The following is a 16769-nucleotide window of genomic DNA, read 5'->3' on the forward strand; positions in this document are numbered from 1 at the left end:
CATAGGATTGTCGGATATGCAGGCACTTCGTGTACGGGGGATTGGAATATGTTCTTCGATGAGTGTTTCGCATTTCGCTTCTTCTTATACTTTATTTTAGGTTGTTATCAGTTCAATTGCGTTTCTCGTAATAAAAAAAAAAAAAAGAACGCGGTTTTTATTGAGGTAAAAGAGGGCCGTGAGCTTGGAGCAACTATCCGAGCGTTCCTCAGATTTACATATCGGATTTACATATAAGACTTACCACACCTTCGCAGAGAGAATTGCCGAGGCTGTCTATGTTTCCGACGGCATCTACAACCGAGCATTGCCATGAATAGTAAAGATAATCCGTAATTTCAAGTCATTATTCAACGCTGCGGCAAGTGTTCAGGGGAACTTCTGTGACTACGCCGTGGGACACGTGGTCTCCGGACGTGCGCGTACCCGCCTTTTATTATTCTTTGGTTCTGAAACAAAGTTAGGGAACCGGTAACCTCCAGGGGAACCTCCTTTTTGCGAAGTACACGTCATTCACGCGGCACTTGTGTGGCGTTCATCGTCGCACCAACCCATGCGCCGTTTACACGATGATGTCGCTGATGGACTCTTGGTTGAGGGGGCTGAGTTCTTGGTTTGTAGGGTTTGGGGAATGTTTACCGATTAAAACTTTTACTTTTCTTAGGAACTGAAACCTTCAAAACGTTAGAATGGGAAGTGCTTTCCAGGCCTCCAGAGAGCACTTACCTTACTGTCCTTTGGAACATGAAGAATAGTTTTCTTTGAAACTTGTTGGTTGCTTAATTGTTCCACGAGACAGTTATTAAATAAACTTTGTACATATTTATGTGATTGGAGGACTTCAATTTTTAGTTATAAAGTTAGACAGGATGGTGATCATAAAATGTTTTAGCTCAAATGTGCAATATTCCAGCCCTGATGAGTTGTATCAAAACTTTCAGGCTTTTCACTCTGGTGAAGAAGGAAGAGCAGGGAAGCTGTAGCTTCTGCACTTGGCGGTGGCTTTTCAGGCGAGCGATCTGCACGTCTTGCGCAAGGGAATCTGAAGCGCTCGACGCACGCGGCGGTTGCGGACCCATTCGCGCTGCTGCGTACGTCGCCGCTCCTTCCGCACCCGGTCTCCTTTCTCCGAAGGAACCGCACGCGGCCGACGCATCGTGAGTCCAAACCGAAACTGATAAGAGCGTAGGAAACAGCGCTCAAAGCAGACGAGGACGAAGAAGAAACACACGTGACGTGCGCTGCGCTCGTGACGTGTGTTTTTTCTTCGTCCTCGTCTGTTTTTCGCGTTGTGTCCTACGATAAATTCACACCAACTCGCCCAACTATCCATTCTTCTATGATATCTGGAAAGGTAGCCGCCATCTATGAGCGATAGCGGTAACCAGACTGGTTGACGCCGTCGCTTATAGATGGCGGTAGCTGTCCATAAGTTCGTGTAGGTTTGCGTCGACATTTCTTTGGTACCGGACACGATCCTGGGGAACCCTAGCTCTTAACAGCTCCGCTGTAAAAACTTGACAAATATGAAGCTCCCTGCTGGATGGTTCCCAAGACGTCTGAAATGTGGGATAACTATGAACACCTGTCTTTAAAGGAGGTAAACCATATCTACAAAATTATAGACCAATATCAGTCTTGCCAATATTTTTGAAAATATTTGAGGGAGTTATACAAAGCCGATTATATTAGTTTTTTGGCTTCCAAAGTGGCAAATCATCAGAGCAGGCACTTGTTGAGACGAAAGATAAAATAATATACAACATGGAAAATAAATTATACACACTCGGAGTTTTTTTAGACTTTAAAAAAGCTTTCAACACGATTCAACACCAAATTTTGCTAAGTAAACTTCAACTGTACGGAATACGAGGAGTAGCTTTGGCTTTCATAAAACATTATCTAACAAATCGCCTTCAATTCGTCAAAGTTAACATCTCTGTCTCAACCACGTTGGAAGTATAATATGTTGCCCCCAAGGTTCTATCGTAGGCCACTTGTTGTTCCTCCTTTATATAAATGACATTACTGCTACTCCTAAATCTCAAGAAATATTATATACGCAGATGATACCGACGTATTTTTTGCCTCTGCCTCCAATTATATACTTGGTTTTCTTAGAATTTAGTTGCAGTTGATTTTTATGAAGCCATACTCCTAGTTCAGCGAGATAGCTATTTGCCATTGACTCTAGGGATGCTTTGGAGTCCAAAGCATTCTATACACTCGTGCAGCTGTAAAATATCAGCAATTCAAATAATGTCATGGCTTTATAATACATCATCGACCGAAACCTTAGTCAGGCATTTTCTACATTTAGTCTCTGTTCCCCTTTCGGTTGATCCGAAAGAAATAAAGATTCCAATTCAACCTGGTTGTTAGGGGAACATCAGCAAGCTTTCAAAAAAGTAAGAAATACAATGAAGGGGCACACCAATCAATGGAAAATATAAATTGCGGAAAACCCTGTCAGCCAGGCAGGAAGCATAATCCTTCGAGAGCATTGGCGGCTAAATAAACGCACGAGATGCGCGAAAAATATTTCCTTCGCCGCTCGCTCACTAGCAGGCGTACATGCACGCCATATAAATTAGTGTTGAGGACAAAGCTGCGAGTCGTACAAGATCAATCTCATCGATTAGTCATTACTCTGGGAGACAGTTGATTAAAAAAGATGATCTACCGTCAACGTAGACATTTGAAGGCAATAGACAGTTTTAGTACAGCGTTGCTGGCTCTTACGTACGCTATACGCAGTAATATAGCGTACGCTAAAAATGACCTGCTCGGACCGATTTTAGTTGTGCGTTACGTTTTCGAGTGAACACCGCGCATGATCTTGGTTAGATTTGCTAGAGCTGCAAAATTCCGCGTGCTTATAGCGCAACCATGCTCCTGGAAAGAAATATTGAAAATGAAAACGTGTCCAATCATTTTATTTCACATTAAACCAAGCCGCAGCTGCCTTGTCAAGCGCGCTTTTCTGCGGGGTACAGAGGCTACGAGTAAAGGCCAGTTCAGACACTTGCGTTTGAGTGTGTTTGACTGCGTTGCGTCGAGAACCGAAAGCGAGTCACCGGCACATCTGTGCTTCGTGTGAAGCGTGCAATCCAATTCAAAGAATCATCTTAGCACGCGTTATAAGTAGCAGGGATTTCCTGGTTTCTCACTGCCGCAACGCAGTCAAACGCAGTCAAACGCAACTGTCTGAACCAGGCTTAAGAGTGCGTAGCCAAATTCGATCACGGAGTCTCCGTCAATCTTCCCTTTGAAACGGCACCTTTTATCAATGTTATCGCGGAATGAAATTCATGACCTACTGATGTCCAGTACATAGCGAGAACGTCGACGATTTCTTCTAGAGTCGCTCGTCTGTCGGCGATGAACTGTGCGAATAGGCTTAGCGTTGAGCAGATCGCAGCGTTCACGCACATTCCAAGCGGCGAACATTTTCACTGTGCACTCCTTCAGCTGCACGGCGATCTGATTCGACCGCCGTAGGTCCCGGAAAGAATTGCCGAGCTGAACACCACGCAATTTCACGTAACACAGAACTTCGAAAACACCACGTCGCCTTTACTGCGCCAGTCGAGGCAACCGCCATCTTGAAACTGGCGCTCTCGTTGGGTCCGAGATCTCTCGAGAACGTCCCGCAGAGCCCGCTAGCCCGCCACGCAAAATCCCCAGCGTTGCGTGCGTACGCAATACGCTAGCTCTTCTATTGCGTTCTGCGCACGCCATAGAGATCATACATACTAACTCTAGAGGAAAAGGTCCGCCATTTTCCCATACATTCTGGCTGCCGCAAGCGGCGGATCATGCAGGCAGACCCTCGGGGTCCCAAACACGATTACATCATCAGAGCAGTTTCGTGAACTTCAACAATTCACGAACTTACCGGTGGAAAAATATTCGCGTTCCTTTCGAAGCTTTTTTTTTTTTTTTTTTTTTGCATAGCGCGCAGATGTACGGCCTCGCGTTAACGCTAAACTAAACCATATACCCGGCTTCGCCAGTGGGGCGCGGGTGGGGGCGGTTGAGGAATACGAAACTGCGCAATCACCAGATTTCCGAGATTTCGACAGAAGGGAAGTTAATGCAGCGTAACGACTTTATTGCTTTTTATAAGCGTTAGAATAGCTCAGAATTTAGTTTACAACGTTAAATTATCACTGTTTATATTGCAGAAAGTTTTCACTCTTCGCGTTTACCATGGCAACGTTGCTTTCTTTCTCTCGTGTTCTGTCGCTCTCTTTTGCGATCGTTCACTCGGAACCCCGGGTGTCGGCGCACGGGATTTGCCACTCGGAGCACGTGGAGCGAAAGCTCGCGCTGCAGAACCCAGGGATCCTGGGTTCGAGCCCCACCCCTGCCCGTTTCGATCTGGATGAGCATCGTACCGGCGTGCGGTCGTGTATCACTACTGCGTGATGCACGTTAAGACCCCAGGCTAGCGGCTGTACCGCACTGGCTAAATTGCTCATCTACAGCTGGGAGACTCGTCACCCCTGTGAGGCCGACCAAGTTCTAGGCTGTATAAACACACACACAACCCTTTTTTTTTTTTTTTTTTTTTTGATTTGCTACTTTTCCTTACCCATCTTTACCCCCCTGGCGCACGCGCACTCCCGACCCGCAATTTTATTGCGTACGCAAGGCTTTAGCGTACGATCCACTAAAACTGTCTAATGTCTTGCGAGATTAATTGAGCGTAAAGCAGCAGCTACACGCACACACACACAAAAAAAAAAAAGTCTATGCGGCGCAATTGAAACCGAAACCATTTTGCATACGAATAACATTAAAGGTAAGCTCTATCGTTAATTTAGACGTTTAGGCTATCTAAATCTCTTGCAAGATCAAAACATTGATGCTAGAGGAACAGTTGTATTTGCAAAATATATTTATGCGGCAAAACCGAAACCAATCTGAAACCTGACAGGTCGTGGCCACATTCGCACGCGGACAGCTCGATTCTATTTCACACAGCAACACGACATCGTTTGTTTGCAGTTCGAGGGTTGTTTTAACCAACCGCACAACAAAAGTCCCCTTAAATCCACGAAAATATAGTCTGACAGAGCAACAAGGGAAAACGAAAAGTTACAGTACAGCAGTTGGGAGGCGCCCCAACGCGGCTCTTTACCTGATGTTACGCCTGATGGATGGATGGATGAATGGTAATGGCTATACCCCTTGTAACAGGCGGCAGCTTGCGCCACCTAGCCTAACATTTTGTCATCCTTTTTTTTTATTTGTATAAAGTTTGTTATAACACAACCCCCCCCCCCCTCCCCGCCTCCACCTTTTAAAGTGATTCCATTGCTTATTTTTATCCGTATTTTTTACCCCTCCCTATATCTTTTCCACCAAACTTCTAATCTCCCAATTCTTTCCTTATCCATTCGTCCATTCATGTCTGCCAATCCCGGTGCCCTCACCAAATCCGTAGTCATCCCCCCTAAGAGGATGGGACGAAGCCCCGTGCACCTTACAATTACGTGTTCTATAGTTTCCCTTTCGCGGTTGCATGCGTTGAATAGAGTGTCTGGAATTTCCTGGAATTTAGCCCTATATATTTTCGTTCTTAGCACCTCCGTTCTAGCCTCAAACAGTAATGAGCTCCCCAATGAATTATCATACAACTGTTCCTTCTTCATTTCTTGTTTTTGTGCCCTGTATATGGTTAAAGCTGATTTACTGATTTCTCCTGCATTCTCTCTTCCCACAACTTCCTCCCTGTTTCTTTTACTCCCTTTTCTACTGATACACACTGATCGGCCCCATCTCGTTCAATGTATTTAGATCTCAGCTTGCGGGTTCGGTTTGTCCACTTAGTGTTTAGAATTTTCATATATAAATACTTGTACATTTTCGCTGCCCACCATGTATCCTCCATTTTAGCTAGTCTTCGTTCAAATCGTACTTTTCTGATCGCTTCTCTACTTTCGAAAGATGTCCCACCCATATCCCCATGTACTCCCTCATTTGGTGCATTCACATGTGCCCCCATGCCAGCCTCCCCACACTCCTTTGCTGTATCTCTAAACCTGCCTGGATTTCTGTCCTCATACACAATACCACATTCCCAAATGACAGTCCTGGCACCATGACTCCCTTCCATACACCCCTACCGACTTCCTATCTATTATAGTGCCATAGTGCCCGGTGTTTCATGATAGCTGAATCTCGTTTCCCATTCTTTATTACAATATCTTCACGGTCTTTTAGATGCCATGTTCCTTCACTTAACCATGCTCCCAGATATTTATACTTTTCGACGTGTTCTATCAATGTGTCCTGTACCTCTGGGGGTTCCCCCTGCCCGTCGTTGAAAACTACTATACCCGACTTGCCCCTACGGAATTTTAGTCCTAAACTGTCCCCTTCCCTGCTGCAAATCATAATCAGTTCCTGTATTGTCACACGTCTTTCTGATACGAGTACAATGTCGCGTGCATACATTAGCCCTGGCAATAACTTATTTACTTTATCATCATCATCATCATCATTTATTATTCCTTGAAGGCCCAGGGGGCATTACACAAGGGAGTGAACACTTAAAAAACAAACAAGTAACAAAACTATTTATCTACAAAAACACGCTGTAATCTAGTTATGGGTTAGAAAAAATAAGCTAATGGCTGCAGAAAATTTCTTAGTATCAGATAAGGTAACAATTACGTCAGGCAGTGAGTTCCAGTCTTCAATGACCAATGGTAAAGTCGTCCTTCCTCCATGTAAGTCAGGTCAAAACCTAGGTTGCACTGCTCTAATCTTTTTTCCATCTCACTGAGGTATATCATAAAGAGCAGGGGAGACAATGGGCAACCCTGTCTAAGTCCTCTTTTTATTGCTGCTGGTCTTGTAGTTTCGGCTTCCCATGTTATAACAACCCTATTCTCCGTATAAACCCGTTCTAGACACTTAACCATAGTTCCCCCTAGCCCATATCTCTTCACTTAATCTCAGAGTTTTTTCTGATTCACACTGTCATATGTCCCTTTGATGTCCAAAAATGCTACCCATAGACTTGCCATTGCTATCTCTATACACTGCGTGATTACGAATAAGTTACCTAGTAGTCTATGCCTCCAGAAACCGTTTTGAAGCTACCCCAGAATCTGCTTTCTCTCTGCCCATTCTTCTATTCTTCTTTTCACAATTTGCATAGCTAGTCTGTATATTACTGAAGTTACTGTGATTGGTCGGTGTGATTTGATAGTCTTTATCTCCCTTGCCCATATAAAATAATCTCATCCTGCTCAATTTTCAGTCACTGGGTACCTCCCCTCCCATAAGTATCTGGTCAATCACCTGCCTTAGTTTCAATCTGCTTGTTTTGCCCACGACTTTTATCAGTCTCATTGGTATGCATGCCGTCTGGACTTGTCGCAGTTCCAGCCGGAACCTTCCCGTCTGCTTTTTCTCATTTCCATGTGGTCATTTCCTCTTCTCCAGTATGATCCCCCTCTTGTGTTGTGTAGACGCTACCATTCCCTACGGCCTGATCTGCAGGTTCTAACTCCGTAAATGCTGCTTCGATAGTGTCGAATGTACTCTCTTGCCTCTTTCCCCTCTACCTTTGTCCCTTCCTGTGTGGTTAGTGTCTGCTGGTAACCCTCGGTCTTTTTTTCCTGTGCACTGATGTCTTCCCAGAACCTTTTTGCCGCATTCCTATCCTTCTGGTTTATCTCTATCAGCCACTGGACCCCTGCCCTCCCAATTTTGGCTTGTACTAAAGCTGATGCCCCCCGCTTTCTTTCTGAAAGTCTTCTTATCTTGATGCTACTTCAGCTGGCGTGGCCTCCTTTTTCTTTGCCCATCTGCGTTCTCCAGATGCCGCCTGGCGTCTCGATGCTGCTGCATTAACCTCTTTATCCCACCAGTTTTTGAGCTTGCGTTTTAGTTTTCTTCCTCCTTGTTTGATTTGGTATTTCTCTAACTCTCTTTTGAAAACACTTACTAAGTCCTCATATATCCATTCCCTTTCCGGCTGCTTGGATACTATGTTCCCGATTCGCTTAGATACCTCCTGTAATTGTTTATCAGTTACTTCTATACCCTATTGTTTTTGATTTTGCATTTCTGGTTTTACTGTGCGAAATCTGATCTTAATTTTCTTATGGTCGCTCCCCAGATTTCTTGTGCCTAGCTTCCCTCATCTATTTCCATACCTCATAATCTGTTGTATAGCTCCCGCGACATTAAAAAAGTAGTCAACCGTCGAGTGCGAGTTCTTTCTTTCCCAAGTTATTTTTGCATCACATTTTACCTGAAAATTAACCAATACCAGATCAAGAGCTTCGTAAAACTCTATTTTCTCTTGTTTATATTAACAACCTGCCTGTTTATATTAACGACCTGCCTAACTGCATTGCCTCCTCTATAAACCTATTGGCTGACGATTGTGTTATTTATAGCCAAATTCTGGACCCTGGTCCTGGTGATCGCTCCGCCCTTCAGTCTGACCTAGATAATATTGCATCTTGGTGTGGTACCTGGTTAATCAAACTTAACGCTACCGAATGTAAGTCGATGAAAATTTCACGTCATCCTAATCATGTGTTACTATGTGGCTACTTACTTAACAATGTTTCTTTAATGCAGGTTTCTTCCTACAAGTATCTAGGCATTACAATTGCTGATAATCTTTCATGGCACAATCACGTTGACCACATCACAAGTAACGCTAATCGTTCACTCGGTTATCTACGGCGTAACTTTTCTTTAGCCCTAACTAACCTAAAACTTCTGCTCTATAAATCTTTAGTCCGATCAATGCTAGAGTACGCATCATCAATCTGAGACCCTAATATTAATTCTCTTATTTTACAAATAGAAGCCATTAAAGAACCGTTCGGCGTTTCATTTTTTTTTAAATTACTTCTGTACTGCCAGTGTCTCTTCAATGAAATCTAATCTTAACTTTCTCGATCTTTCATTGCGTCGTAAAATGTCTCGTCTTTGTCTCTTTCATAAGATTTATCATTTCAACTCTTCCCTTATCGATTCTCTCTTTTAGCCACCATCGTACACTTCTTCCCGCAGCGACCACCAGTACAAGGTTGGTGTGCCGAGCAGCCGCACTAATTTACATTTCTACTCCTTCATTCCCAAAACTTGCGTCGACTGTAACCACCTTCCCGGCTCCATCGCCCTGATCACTGACACCATCCGCTTCAAATCTGCCATCTGCAACAATTTTTTTGTAACCGTGCTGTTATGTTGATGTTGACGTTTATTTTATTTTTTAATTTTTTTTTTTTATTTCCCCTACTTCTCTCTGTAATGCTTCGGCCTTGAGAGTAAATAAATGAAATGAAATGAAGCATCCTCCCTGTTGTATCCGTATGTCCATCAAGGTCTTCCAAATGCGCATTCATGACCCCCAAGATAATTATTTCCCCAACGTCTCCTGATACAATGTTAAGTGCTGTGCGTTTTCCTCCCCTGCATCACTCCCTGTTTTTAGATACACAAAACCCGGGATTCTGTCTAAACCCCCAATATTGTCTTTGACCCACATGTGTTCCCTGCAGCCTCTCGTTCTCTTAAATTTCCTATTCCTGACCCTTCACTAACACCCTTAATTCCCCTCCCTTGCGTTCCCCATTGGCCCGGATGCATCCCATCCAGAGATAGCGCTGTATGCATGTTGGTTCTTGCATATCCCTCAGATGTGTTTCTGCTAATCCATACACTGCAAAGTTTTCGCTTTCTAATTGCTCCTTGATCTCCTCCCAACATTCGCAACCGCTTCCGCGGTTGCGAATGTTGCCAACAAAAATGCCTTTTTTTTTAGAACGCGTTTTGGGAAGAGTTTAAAATCCAATTTCTCGCGTGGAGGATGATGAAAAATTAGGATATTGCGCGGAGGGTGTTCCTAAACACAGTTAAAATAAGATTTATTTGTTTTCTCGAAGACAAAAGTTTACCGGACAATCCCGTTAAAAAAAAAAACTTGAAAAGAAAAAAAAAATTTTTTTTTAACGGTTTGGTTGAGACACGCGTGTAAAAAAATTAATTTTACGCGAAGAAAACGATTTTACAGCACTATTGACGGCGCGAGACTCACCTCCTTTCTCACTTGCCTTCTCTCTCGGCATTTCGGGCGCGTGGAGAAGAAGTGGATCGGCTTCTCCTCCACGTTGAGGTGGAAAGAGCGAAACACCATCTCGTTCAGGTCGAAAGAGCGAATGACCATTCCATGACGTCATGGACTTCGCGCTCAGAATTTCAGATAAAGGCCCGTTCACACTCTTGCGACCTCTTAAACCTGGGTTCCTTAAAGGGATACTTCAACGAAATTTGAAATATTCCCGTCGTGTTCAAAAATAAGTTGAATGTGATCCACAATATCCGTAATTGACTATCGCACGTTTGTGTGTTGAGCCTGGTGGCTGTACCTTTGGTTATAAACGGCCCACTCTGGCAAGCGCTCCGAGAAGGCCCAGCGGAGACCATCTGACATCCAACGCAATCGTGACGTAGGTCGTCTCAACACGAGCAAAGCTACGGCGAGGCTGCCGTCGAGAGGATGGCCTAGTCGTTCCAGCCACCGAAGCGGCTGCTTTTGTACAAATTTTGAGTGACGGTTTAATCTTCTATAATCTTGTAGGGGGACAATAGCGACTTCTGTGACACACAAAAGGCATTCTCGGGAAGAGGGGAGTTCCTCCTGCCCCTCTTCTCTCGTCGTGGCCGGAGGCGAGACAACCTCCGTCACTAGCTGCCAAGGTTGCTAGACGGGCATTACAAACGAGGCGTTAGCGACATCCACCAGGTGCTCTTTGCTAATCGTTTAATTCGTTTTAAAATTCCTTTTCGTGACTTTTTTAACAAGATATTGGTATGTTCGATTTGATGGTGCTTTTTTGAACACATATAGACCAAAAAATGAGCGCCGAAATTTCGTTGTAGTGTCCCTTTAAAACTTCTTAAACCAGAGAACACACTGGCGCCATCTATTGGGAAGCAGTGTAAACTCGGCGGTCCGGCATTCTTTTTTTTTTTTTTTTTTTTGCGCATTATTCTTTTTTTTTTTTTTTGGCTCGAAAAACTTTTGTCGATGTTATAAACGAGCCTTTGTATGGGTATTACGCACATTTGACCTCGGAAATCCCGCAAAACCTTCGCTCTTGTGAAATGCAGTTCCAGGGTCACCGCATAGATGGCGCCACAATGCCAGTGTGTTCCCTCATTCTAAAAACATTTAAGAAGTTTTAAGAGATCTCGTCTCTCTCAGTCGTACTCGGTCGCAAGAGTGTGAACGGGCCTTAAAGGGGCCCTGCAATCATATTTAAGCGTCTACCTTTTTTGCGGTTTCCACGTCTCTTGGGGTCCGGGCAGGCCAGCGGGCACGGAGAGAGCAACTAAATATCAGTGCGTCATATTTTAACCGGATGACGCGGAAACCTCCTCCACCGACGAGGGCGACCCGCGGTACCGAAAGCGCGCAAAATGGGACGTGTTTGGTCCTAGGCTTACTACTGGTTAGAGCCGCTAAAAGCTTTTTCGTAGTCGAAATACAAAATATAACTGGCGCGACCCGTTTCAATTATTTATAAAAGAAGTTTTTGTTCAGTATTTTAGATCAGAAAAGAAACAAATGCAGTTTATAAAGTACGGAAACAAGAAAAGACCCGTCGACATACTCGCCACCAAGCGGCGGAAAAAACGGCGCATACTAGAAATAACTAGTGGGATGAGGCTACGACAAACGGCCAGCGTAGAAAAGCCCCGGATGTACGCGGCGGCGCTGCGGTCGTACACCGGCTCAACGATCCGACCGGTTCCAAGCGTCCCGAAGGCCTTCGGCGCGGGCCCTGCTGGCGATTTGGCCATTTGGCGGCATAGCAGCGCGAAGTGGCTCCCGTTCTGAACTGATCTTTACCCCGTGTTTGCTGTCGTTTGTGGCCAATGAAGTATTATGCCGAAATAGTCTTTAATCGCGCAGCAAATGCAATGCCGAGCCGCCCCGGCCGCCCGCTTCATAGAGCCTATCCAACATATGCTTTAGTGGCGCCCTCTCGAGCCGTTGACCCGGAGTGCGGCAAACGTGAACGCTCGATGAGCTCACTACCCCTCCTCTAGTTCATGGCCACTCAAGCCAGGACCTACGACGTCATGAAGGAGGTTATTTTTTGCTTGTTTTTGTAATTCTAATTCGCCTATAACTTTTAAAATAATGCGAAATTTGAGAAAAGAAAAGTTTTATTAAGTTACTACGTTCAGCGCGCTCAGGTTCGGTGCAAAATAAAAAATTTATTCTTTGACACGCGTGTCCCAACCAAACTGTTAAAAAAATTCTTTTCAGGGGCCCTTTAACTTATAACGCTCCGATTTTGTGCAGCGTTGCTCACGGGTGGTGCATTTTTTCTATAAAATTTGCCAAGAGCTAACTTACCCAAGGAAAAAGTAAAAAAAAAAAATTCTCAACTCTTATCGAAATTTAGCGAACCCAACGGTCTTCAAACAACAGGTCTGAAGACCGGTGGCTTCGCTGCGTTTCATTGGGAGTTGAGCCTTTTTTTTTTCTTTTTTTTCGGGCAAGTTTACTCTTTGCAAATTTTATAGAAAAAAGGCACCACCTGTGGGCAACGCTGCACCAAATCTTAGCGCGATAGGTTAAGAAACCAATTTTTGCGGTCGATTTAAAGAGCCTGGCCGCTATTTGAAACAACCTGTAGTTACAGATATGTATCCCGTCAATATAGATAGTGATGCTCAGGTTCTCATAGTTATTACTTGGAGTGTGACAACGATGGGAAAAATATCCTGTTATTTTTAAGTCGAATAAATCTGATCTTTTCATTACAAGATGTATTTTTAAACATGGTGGATTAGTTGTCTAATCTGTCTGATCACTGAAAATACTGCGGAAGAAATAATTACTGTAAATTTCAGGTAGTTTAACATTTTATTGATGTAAACCCACCATATTAAAGCAAAAACGGGGGTTCTTCTTTTTTTTTTTTTTGGTAGGTTGAAAAGCTCAATTTGCTTTCTCTTTCACATTCCGACTTTCTTTACGCAAGTGATGAATAAAATGAAAGGTATAAATAAGTTCAATGCTCTAATGGCTCAGAATAGCATCTACGTTTGCTCGTGTTCAGCCCGATTTAAACATCTTCCATGAAGATTACTTAATTTAAATACAAACAAATGCACGTAGGAAGAATTAAATGATACATAAATGGTAAATAAAAATATTTCCGGGGTATATTTTTGCGTGAAAGGTTGGATTTAAATGATGATTTAAATTGTTTCGACTTCTATCCTCCAACCTGGGAGCGATGCAGATTCAGTTTAGACAAGTAACCATTGGTAAATCGCAGAATGCAGCCAGTGATCTTTCCGGGGTGCTTATGCGGAGCGCAAGTCGTCTGCTTCTTGCACAGGGGTTTCGATAACGCCAGAACGCAAAGCTCTTATTGGCCGATTAGAAAAGATAGTGGGTAGAACTAAAGGCACCAAGCATTGAGGTCTACCCGCTATCCTTTCAATCAAAGCCGATCAGAACTTGACGCCATTCTGTCATCACCACAACTCCCGCGCAAGAACCAGACGACTTGCTTTATGCATAAAAAATTGGTGTTTTCGAGCTGCCTCTTGTCTAATGGTGATTCGTCCGAGGTCTCGACCAGGCCTTTTGCCACGGTTAACTCTGCCACCACTGCAGTTTCTGTAGTACGTAATCTTCGACTTCCTTCCCAGTCATCATCCAACTATAGTCACTGACAGAGTAAGAACGGCAGGGCGTGTCTTTCAAACGCCCGGTCCCTAGGACGAGCTCCATGCATTCTTGCCACACTTTGACTGCGTGCGTGCGTTCAAGGTGCACGAGACGTTGAAGCGTTGCCAAAGGTAGAAAGCTCATGCTGGAGGCGGGACTACCGATGCTTCTCAATGCTGTTCTCATTTCATCAGTGGCTGTAGCATGGACATTGCACCTGCCACATTGCAACATCCAAACAATGCCAAGAAGGCATACTTGGAATGCAAGAAAAGACCGAGGGCATGCAAAGGTAGCTTCGCATGTTTGCACACGTGTCACTAGGGCATTTAAAACGCCTTTAGATCAAAAGCAGTTAAGAAGTTGCTGAATCGGCTCACCACCCCAACCTTTTGTATTCCACGTGACAGGCACCAATTTGTTGGTTCTTCCCAAGAGAACTGCATACAGCAATTAATGGTTGTTCACAGAGGCAGTGTGCACTGTGCGGCACTGTTCACCGTAAAGAGTTAAAATGTTGAATTTCCGTGTTGTAGGTGCTCCCCAAGCCTTGAGGACCTCTTTGGTATCGGACTATAATGGTCTTCAACATTTCAGAACTCTGCCTGTTCTGCAGTTATCGAGTTGGACAAGAAAAAAGAGACGGATCACATTACCAAAGTATAGCAACAGATATTGAACTGTAGGAATCCTCACACCTAGACAGAAAAGCGACATTTCTTCTCAAAATGGCAAGTGGCGAGCATAGACACATTATGGAAATACAACATGCACACTGCTCTAGTGGGAAGCTGTCAAGTGGGTTACGGTATTAGACCTGAATCCGTCAAAAAATTAAGTCGGGCGTTCTAATCAGTGCCAACAAGGCTTTACAGTGGCGTCATAAAGTGAACTGCAAGACCCAGCCGAGACAAAGCTCGAACTACAACTCTGGGGTCTCAAAACTGCTTGATGCTATGGTAAAAAATAAAGTGTCCCTTTGCTCCCTGCCGAAACGTGGAAAGCCCATTTATTACATTTTGTTGCGACCGCCCGTCGATCCCAGACGCTGAGGGTCCTGCGACGGGTAGTGAACACGCAGTGGCATGCCGAGCGGGGGTACCGTCCCCGGTGGCGCCGTCCCCAGGGCCGCCAGGCTGGGGGGCACCGTGCCAGGGGGGGCCATTCCCGGCGGCAACATTCCTGGCGGGGGCGGCAGCCCGGGGGGCAGCGTCGTGCCGGGTGGAGGAGGGCCGGGCGGGAGCGTCCCAGGCGGGGCCATGGGTGCCATGAAGGTAGGCGGCGGGTGCGGCAGGCACGCCAGGTTGAAGTAGTTGTTGGCCAGTTCTTCCGGCGGCATGGGCAGCGGCGCCGGCAGTCCTGGCACGGGCTCGAGGGGCCTCGATTGCGACGGCGTCGGTGCGATCGCGGGCTCGCTCCGGGCGAGCGCCCGCCCCCACTTGATGACCAGGCGCCGGCCGGCCAGAATGAGCTTGTTGAAGGTTTTGTCGGCGGCCAGCTCGGCGCTCGTGCGGCTGGTGAACTGCACGAAGGCGCACTGATGCCGCGCGAGCATGGTGATCTGCCGGATCTCGCCGTACTGGTAGAAGTGATCGCGGAGGTCTTTCTCGGTCAGCCGCTCACCCAGGTTGCCCACGTAGAGTGTGGTGATGGAGCCATCCTCGGGCGGCTCGAGCCGGGGCATGGCCGCGGCGCGACGCAGCAACTTGTCGGCCACGGGATCGTTGACGCCGTAGTAGCGGTCGCGGATGTTCTGGTCGGCCAGCGGATCGTCGGGATCCGTCGGCTTCTCGTGGCGGTATGGGCATTCTTCACCACGCTTACACTCGCCTTTCACCCAGAAGCTGCAGATGTGCGGTCGGTTCCGCTTGTAGTAGGGCGTCGTGCGCGCTAGCTTCATGAGCAGGTCGCTTGGGCTCTGCGCCTTGGCGAGGGCTCCGTACGGCTGGCCGGCGTCGCCCTCGGCCACGGCGCGCTCCACGTTCTGCGAGTAGTACTCCTTGTTCACGTCCGACTTGGGCATCTCGTCCTTGATGCTGAGCGCGTTGTCGCGCACCTGCACGGGCAGTCCGTAGTCGAGGTCCAGCAGGCATGTCTGACACACGTTCTTGAGCTTACTGCAGGTTTGGCAGACTTCGGTCTTCTTGAAGCGCATCCTGCCACCGGGGCACCACCGAAACACGGTGAACGGCCGCGAGCAGATCTTGCACTCTTTGCCATAGTGCTCCTTGGTCATCCGCACGTACGGGTTGTCGCCAAGACATGTTTGGCACAAGATCGGGAACTCGGCTTCTTCCCAATTTAGTCGGTTGTACGTGTTCGCGCTTTTCGAGGTCGCCATTTTGCGAGCTTGGGGAACGCCGCATGGCGTATTCGTTTGCTAGGCGATATGGTCAAGCGTTTATATTACGTCACGCGTGTTACTCTCAGCGCTTGGCTGAATTTGCAGGGATTGAATAAACAAACGTAAATGACGACACACATACACAAAGTGTATTGGTCGTTTTGTAAAATAAATTTACTTGTAATAACTACATTGTTTCATTTAATATAAAAATTAAAATTGTTTGCATGGTAAATATAAAAAATGTAAACTTTACTGTTCTCTAAATTGTTGTGTTTTTCCTTCTGGATTGTTTTGGATTTACAGCTCAGGACCGGTCGCCATCCAATGCAATCCATTCTGTCCTGCATTCATTCTGAGAAGTCTGCGTATTTGTGAGGTATGTTACCGTAATGTTTTCATCATTTCACACACTTCGTGTTGTCCAACACAGCCGCTTCTCAGCTGACCTTTCTTGGTTAACAGTAGTGTACTACTGCTGCCCCGAGTATGTTCGAGCATGTTGTTCTTTCAGAGGTTGATTCAAAGGCCGTTAACGATAGCACAAAAAAACCTCGTGGCGGATCGCCATTCATTTGGCCTACGTGTTCGTGATTGCTTCGATTCTCCACGTTACCTTAGTGACCTTTAGTTATTTAGCTAATGCATTAGCTCTCGATTGTTTGAGACGGGTGTATCTTTGCGTGG

At 45.7% G+C, this 16769-nt stretch overlaps 2 protein-coding genes across 2 annotated transcripts in view; one reads left to right on the forward strand and one right to left on the reverse strand.

Annotated features, from left to right (window-relative positions):
* Positions 1-14721: 14721 nt before the first annotated feature.
* LOC8036788 (pre-mRNA-splicing factor RBM22) lies at positions 14722-16135 on the reverse strand. Its single transcript, XM_029995835.3, has one exon. It carries the CDS (start codon positions 16077-16079, stop codon positions 14751-14753), a length of 1329 nt encoding a protein of 442 aa, XP_029851695.1. The 5' UTR covers positions 16080-16135; the 3' UTR covers positions 14722-14750.
* Positions 16136-16384: 249 nt separating this feature from the next.
* The window catches only part of LOC8036790 (tubulin polyglutamylase TTLL4), a 32068-nt gene continuing 31683 nt past the window's right edge, over positions 16385-16769 (forward strand). Inside the window, exon 1 of the mRNA XM_029995833.3 lies at positions 16385-16461. The gene's annotated coding sequence lies outside the window, so the exon portion shown is untranslated. The remainder of the gene's footprint in view (positions 16462-16769) is intronic.

This window comes from Ixodes scapularis, unplaced genomic scaffold (assembly GCF_016920785.2).
Source record: "Ixodes scapularis isolate PalLabHiFi unplaced genomic scaffold, ASM1692078v2 PGA_scaffold5__190_contigs__length_132052651, whole genome shotgun sequence".
Classification (NCBI taxonomy): Eukaryota; Metazoa; Arthropoda; class Arachnida; order Ixodida; family Ixodidae; genus Ixodes; species Ixodes scapularis.

Bases quoted from the DNA above. Each gene is read 5' to 3' on its own strand.
- LOC8036788 (XM_029995835.3), bottom strand. From the start codon at position 16,079: ATGGCGACCTCGAAAAGCGCGAACACGTACAACCGACTAAATTGGGAA.